The following is a 7,054-nucleotide window of genomic DNA, read 5'->3' as shown; positions in this document are numbered from 1 at the left end:
TGTCCCGCCTTTATCTCCTCCCTTCCCATCCCCCCAAATAATCAGTTCTTTTATCCAGACCAACAAACACACCATAGGAGCTTTGTGGATTCAAAGGATTTGCTTTCGCTTCTGAAAGAGCCGCTATTCTTTGATGATTGGGTAGCGGCAAACTTCAAAGCCATAAATCTTCCCTCTGACTGGCTGGCGGCCCAGCAAAGTCCTTATCAAATTCTTGGAGGTGATCCTGGTGCAGTCAGACAGTCCGCGGAGATCGCGGCGCGGGGGGGGGGGGGGGCGGGACGGGCACCGAGGCGGCGAGATCGGCGGGACGGAGACGGGCGAGAAGGGACCCGGGCAGCTCCTCGTCGTCCCCGCGGCGCCTCCATGCCCCGGCCGCGCCCCGGCCCGCAGTAGCCATGGCCGCGGTGGCCGTGCTCCGCAACGACTCCCTCCAGGCGTTCCTGCAGGTCAGTGCCGCGCCGTCCGGGGCCCCGCGGCTCGGCCCGCTCGGCTCCGCGGCTCGGGGGGCGGCGGGCGGGTCTAGCGGGGCGGGTCGGGGTGGGGGGGGGGTGGGGGCGCGGGAGCTCCCCGCGGGGGCGGCCGGTAACGCGCCGTCCGCGCCCCACGTCCCTCTCTGCCTCCCGCGCAGGATCGCACCCCCAGCGCCTCCCCGGACCCGGCCAAGCGCTCGCCGCTGGCTCTGCTGGCCGCCACCTGCAGCCGCATCGGACAGCCCGGCGCCGCGCCCTCGGAGTTCCTGCAGGTCTCCTACGACCCGACGCTGGGATCCCCGTCCAGGATCTTCCACCCGTGGAGCGGCGAGATGCCGGCGCACTCCCCGGGGGCGCTGCCGCCGCCGCACCCCAGCCTGGGGCTGACCCCGCAGAAGAACCACCTGCAGCCGCCCTTCGGGGGCGCGCACGAACTGCCCCTCACGCCCCCCGCCGACCCCTCCTACCCGTACGAGTTCTCCCCGGTGAAGATGCTGCCCTCCCCCGTGGCCGCCCTGCCCTCGGGCTGCCCGCCCCCCGCCGCCTACGTCCCGTACGCCGCGCAGGCCGCGCTGCCGCCCGGCTACTCCAACCTGCTGCCGCCGCCGCCGCCCGCGCAGCCCTGCCGGCAGCTCTCGCCCAACCCGCCGCCCGAGGACGTGCCCTGGTGGAGCGTCCCCGCGGCGGGCGGCCCGGCCTGCGGGCACCGCTTCCCGGCGGCGCTGCCGCGGGGGCTCGTGCTGGGGCGCTCGGACCTGGCGCAGTACCAGACGCAGATCGCCGCCCTGCTGCACACCAAGTCTCCCCTGGCGGCCACGGCCAGGAGGTGCCGCCGCTGCCGCTGCCCCAACTGCCAGGCGGCCGCGGGCAGCGCCCCCGAGGCGGAGCCGGGCAAGAAGAAGCAGCACGTCTGCCACGTCCCCGGCTGCGGCAAGGTGTACGGCAAGACCTCGCACCTGAAGGCGCACCTGCGCTGGCACACGGGCGAGCGGCCCTTCGTCTGCAACTGGCTCTTCTGCGGCAAGAGCTTCACCCGCTCCGACGAGCTGCAGCGGCACCTGCGGACTCACACGGGCGAGAAGCGCTTCGTCTGCCCCGAGTGCGGGAAGCGCTTCATGCGCAGCGACCACCTGGCCAAGCACGTCAAGACCCACCAGAACAAGAAGCTGAAGGCGGCGGCGGACGGCGTCAAGCGGGAGGAGCCCCGCGACCCGTGACCGCCGGGCGGCACCGGGACCGGCCCCGGGGGGCGAGCGGGACCCGGCGGGGCGGGGCTCGAGGGGCGCCCGGGGCTCCCCGGGGAAAGGACCGCGGCTTTCTGTACAGGTTATTTAATGGTTCCCTTCCCGTACCCGTGTTTCTCGGCCCCGTGCGGGGCTCCGGCATGAGATGTTTCTGTAAAGCGCCCGCAGCGTGAAATAAACGCGTTGAACTCTGGGGTGACGCGGGGAAGGTCCCGCCGACTCGGTTCCGTTCGGTCCCCGCGGGGCCCTCCGGCCGCTCCGGGAGCTCAGCGCGGGGCCCCGGGGGCTGCTCGGGGTAAACGCCTCGAGAGCCCCAACCTTCCTCGGGCTGGCGCGGCCTGGCCCGCTGGGGTTGTTTGGGTTCGGGTTTTTTAATTATTGACATTCGTTTCCTGCGCACGAAGCCGTGAGAGAAAGAGAAGCGCCCGGTGCCGGTGCTGGGAGCGAGCGCGCGGGTCGGGCTGGGATACGCGCTGGAGCGGAGCTGGGCAGCAGTCGAGGTCAGCGATGCCCCTTCTTGCGGAGGAGCCACCGTGGGGCCTGTGGCAGCACAACCACAACGTGCTGTCTGGGTGCAAACTCTGCCTAACAGAGCAGGATCCGAGGGCAAGAGGCTTGTTATCCCCTCGGTGTGATAAAACGGCAGTCACCCTACTGCGCGGGGCGAGATACTTGGCCCTAAACTGTTTCAAAGTGCTCGGTAGACAGTGGAAGCCTGTACGGTTCCTAGTGTCTCATTGGGCATCACGTAAGTACAAGTTTGTTTTGGGAAATTTCTTTTAAAGTAATGACCCTTCTCAGTGTGGCCAGTTCCCTCTTTCCTTCTTCGACTGAAATTTGTGTAGAACAATCAAATGAGTAACCTGATTAGTGATTTGCTAAATTTTGCATTTTAACATACAGGATGTGTTGTTTGCTCCTTAACTTTTTACAAAGTCAGCTTTATTTTCTTGTTGCATAAAGAGACAGCCGAATACGAAGTGCTGTCAAAACTTCACGGGGACCAATCTGGAACCATTCAGCCTCAGACGGGTTCCTCTGGTGGCAGCTGTCAAACAAGCTCCATCACAACTGTGATGACAGAGATATGCTTTGCCATGGACTTCTGAATCAAGAAAAGCAGCAGCTCGATAACTGCTTGTAATTGACAGAACATGTAAAACCGATGTGCTGGTATGTTTGTCGAATACTGCAGAAAATCTGTTCTCCCAGGAAATAATGAGATGAGACAATACCACCAGAACCCTCACATCTGAAATAATGAGAACTTAATGGACAGTTACCGTGGTACAGCTCCTTAACAATATTTTAATTTTTATGATTCTGAATTAATTTTCTACACCATATTCTTAGGGTCCACTTATTAAATTAATAACCAAGCAGTTATCATCTTTACTGCTGAAGAATCTTTTATAACCTGCCCTGTTACAGAAAGGCTTGCGAGAAATAGGTTTTGCTTCATTGGTTAGCGTTCTTTTGCCAAAAATATAGGCTCTAGAAGCATAATGTTGGAGGGTATTAAGTGAAAGATACCTTTAGCATTACAGAATGAGTGACAGCGGTGGAGGAAATAACTGATGGACTTGATCCAGAATTGATTAGTCAAAAAGTCTTTGAGACAAAAGCACATCCTTATTTACTACTGACATATGATTTAAACGTGTCGTCAGGAATAACATAGTGTTTCTGCTTTTTAAAACGTTTCATGGCATACAGTGGCAACCTGCTTCCTTTCTTTGATATTAAGTTACACTAAGAATGTAGTGTTACGGAATTCAGGACTGCTTCCAAAGAGAGTTTGTTTCACCAAATAGTTTTCCAGTTCTGTGTGCAGATCGGACCTACCCACAACAGAGAGTAGTGGAAAGTGCTTTTGTTGGTAGCACTAGAGTGGAAATTACAGTATCCCAGGGTAGGAAAGGTCCACTTAGAGGGCAGAATAATGTACTGGGGTGTTGTCACACAGCAGTGTCCTTTCACTGCCAGGTAAGTGCCAAGATCAAGATGAAGTATTAACATGAGCTGAACTGATGTATTAGATGGTTTCTGGCAAAAGTTTAGCCTGAATTCCTATTAGAGCAGATGTAAATAGCAGGAAACCATCTGATACTCATAGACTTGGATTTCCAAGCTGGACCATTATGGAAAGGTTTTTCTTGAGCTGGGGAACACACTGAATTTAGCCATCATCTATGTTGCCTGGTCTAGCCAGATTATTTTGAGCTCTTACTCCTCAAGACACAACTTGTACTGAAATGCTGAAAGTTTTACCACTCACTTAAGTTTAAGACTGAAAATAATTAAAGTTTCAAGCAAAAGACCATAGCCTGGGCAGTGCCAGCACCATGCTGAGGGGGTGATGGTTATCTGGTTTGAAAAAAAGAAAAAAAGGCATGTGTACCTTGTATAACACCTGTGTAACGACTACATTAAAAGCATGAAAGTGCATAGGTGAAAAAAATTTACAGTCAAAATTAGTTAATACCTGTCATGAGAGAGAGACGCATTTAAGTGAAAACCCACAATGTCAAATGCTAATGAAAACCTTGATCTGTGAAAACAGGGGAAAAATAAAGGCAGAAAATTCAGGATCTATGACAGAAAGTAAGTAACAGTTTAGGATATAGAAAATATTTAATTAAATATTTCTGTCTAGAGCTTTTAAATAGTTCATTGGAAAAAGAGGGCATATCCATCATAGCTGTTTCATATTCATCTCTAAATAGCAAAATCATATGATAGCTTTTCAATTGAAATCGTTGAACTTTTATAGTAATATGGCATTTAAATATACATGTGACCTTTCTGATGTATGGGTAAAGCGTTACAAAAATATATTGCTTACATCTCAAGAATTTATTTCTAGTTGGCAAATTACATTCTATAATAAAATTAACTTTTAATTTTGCATTCACAAAATACGTTTTACACATTTAGCTGTTTCCAATCAAGTAGAACAGCTGTTCATTTTATAAAATTAAATGATTAATATTCTTTTTAATTATACAATTTGAGTACATATGCTGTTCAAGGTCAACTCATTTCTGAATTTTAAGTCTTAAATGTCATTGATGTAATAGACAACATCATATGAACTATTTCATCTTGTAGTTAATTCAAATTAATTAATTTCTACCAAAAAATCAGGAAATGGTTTAAGAACTTGAGATTTGGCATGTTTCCCGTATTGGAAAGTGACTTTCACACTTGGGCAAACTTTTAAGTAGAGAATATATAAAACCCTCAACATTGTTCTTCAAATAGTTTTATTTAACATGTTGTTTAATCACATTAGTTTTAGTTAAGGGCCAAATCGTGCCATCCAGATTTGGGGGTTTTCCATAATAAAGTTTTATATTGATTTGAATAAGACTTTCACCTGGGAGAAGTTTACAGGATTCACTTTTTGGTCCTGACTAGCCAGATTCTCACTGCAATAATACAACAACTTTATAAAGTTACGTGTCATACCTCCTCAACTGCTATTACAGAAGAAGTAGGATAGTTTTTTTTTAAACTATATTGGGAGACATCCTTCCTAAAACTATCACCATGTAATTCTTGCTCCCATGCTAAATCGTAGATGAAAACTATGAAAGAAAGATTTAATCTTTTTTTGCAGCTTTTGAGAGATTGCATTAAGTTTTAAAGAAAGTACAACTTATCTGTTTCAGTACTAAAATTCTCAACTCTGATATTAGTCTTGAATACTGGAGAAATAGGGAATATAAAATGCTGATGTCTTGGAAGTGTTAGACTACAGAGACACTTTACTGTTCAGTGGCGTTATAGGATTTTAGCAGACAATTTAAAAGTTCATAAATAGGGTAAATCTATATCTCCGTGCAAGCAGTTGTACAATTATCTAGGCACTTTCAAATGAGCCTTGTAACATTTCATAGGTCTCGCGATCTCATCCCTGTACTAAGTGGTAAGTAACGAAAGTGTAATGCCCAGCTTATTATCAGATCTTATGGTTTGCTATAATCTATAGAATCTTTATTTTCTATTTCATAGTTTCTCCGATTATTTTACACTTTTCCTGAGATTCTTGTGAATCTTCTGGTAAAGCTGTGGGGTCTGCCGCTCTGGCACACGAAGTCAGCTCAGACACCTTTTAGGTTTTCCTGCCATACTTTATAAAAATACTTACCAAACGGGCTCCCGAGGTCTTTGACACTCCTGAGCTTGGCAGCACAGCTCTCCTCCAAAGGGACTGCCTAGCAGGTGTCTTTAGTAACTTTGCATTTAAACGGTATCCTAGCTACCAATGATGGGAAAGTGCTCACAAACCAGCAAGACTCACAGTTGTCAGGTAAGTGTTAATCTGCAGCATCACCGAGAAGGCTCCAAGGCCCTGGCAGATGGAGTGAATAGCCTTGATCAAAGAAAAACTGTCAGAAGTGTATGCAATTCAAAGGGTCTTTTGAGTTTTAGTCCCTGTTAATTTTTACTTCCAGGTGACTTGAAATCATATAGATATTTTGTTATGGATAATGAAAACAAAAAAAACCAAACCCATGACCTTGTGACTGTGACTGTTCACTTGAGCACACGCAGAATCCCAGCACCTCCCTGACCCAGGCCTGGCGAGGACATCACTGCTTAGCCGTGTTAACGAGACCCTGGCCTGAGGCCGTGTACAAATCCTGTATGCTCACCAAGAGAGGTTGCAGATACCCAGCCGAGGGCCGTCTCCTCTGCAGGTGGCTGTGCTGGGCATCCCTTGCTGTGAGCTACTGGAGTCAGCGGCCAGGCACTCTTGAAGTGGTGAGTTTGTACTGAGGTGTGAACAGAGTCACTGCTCACTGAACTCTTTCATGGTGCAGAGGCTTGTACAGGACCGCTCTATAGAATCACAGAATCATAGGGTGGTTTGAGTTGGAAGAGACCTTAAAGATCATCCAGTTCCACCCCCCTGCCGTTGGCAGGGACACCTCCCACTACATCAGGCTGCCCAAGGCCCCATCCAACCTGGCCTTGAACGTCTCCAGGGATGGGACATCCACAGCCTTCCTGGGCAGCCTGTGCCAGTGCCTCACCGCCTTCGTCATGAAGAATTTCTTCCTAATATCTGATCTAAATCTTCCCCCTTACGGATTTCTCCTTTAGTGGTACTATGGATATAATTTCCTTTCATCTAATTGAAATACCAAAGAAAAAATAATCCAGTTTGTTATCCAATCCCCTTTTCACTCTGCCTAAGCAAGGGACAGTTTGCCAGTGTAGGAATATTGTATGCTAGAAGCCATTTGCATGTCTGCATCGCTGTAGCAACCCTTCCTCTCTTGGATTTTGCCTCTCCCCCTTCAAAGCGGAAAAGAAACTGTAGCAGCA

At 49.7% G+C, this 7,054-nt stretch overlaps 1 protein-coding gene across 1 annotated transcript; it reads left to right on the top strand.

The window, feature by feature from the left end:
* Positions 1 to 386: 386 nt before the first annotated feature.
* On the top strand, positions 387 to 1,694 carry SP5 (Sp5 transcription factor). Its single transcript, XM_069861796.1, has 2 exons — positions 387 to 449; positions 632 to 1,694. Exons 1-2 carry the CDS (start codon positions 399 to 401, stop codon positions 1,688 to 1,690), a joined length of 1,110 nt encoding a protein of 369 aa, XP_069717897.1. The 5' UTR covers positions 387 to 398; the 3' UTR covers positions 1,691 to 1,694.
* The last annotated feature ends 5,360 nt before the right edge of the window (positions 1,695 to 7,054 follow it).

This window comes from Phaenicophaeus curvirostris, chromosome 7 (assembly GCF_032191515.1).
Source record: "Phaenicophaeus curvirostris isolate KB17595 chromosome 7, BPBGC_Pcur_1.0, whole genome shotgun sequence".
In the NCBI taxonomy this organism is placed as follows: domain Eukaryota; kingdom Metazoa; phylum Chordata; class Aves; order Cuculiformes; family Cuculidae; genus Phaenicophaeus; species Phaenicophaeus curvirostris.
The sequence above is the reverse complement of the archived record's forward strand: the minus strand, read 5'-3'. Positions and strand labels throughout refer to the sequence as shown.

What these genes read in the sequence shown, in the direction of transcription:
- SP5 (XM_069861796.1), top strand. Translation starts at nt 399, where the DNA reads ATGGCCGCGGTGGCCGTGCTCCGCAACGACTCCCTCCAGGCGTTCCTG. An exon ending in CCCTCCAGGCGTTCCTGCAG is followed by an intron (nt 450 to 631) that starts GTCAGTGCCGCG and finishes CCTCCCGCGCAG; the next exon opens with GATCGCACCCCCAGCGCCTC.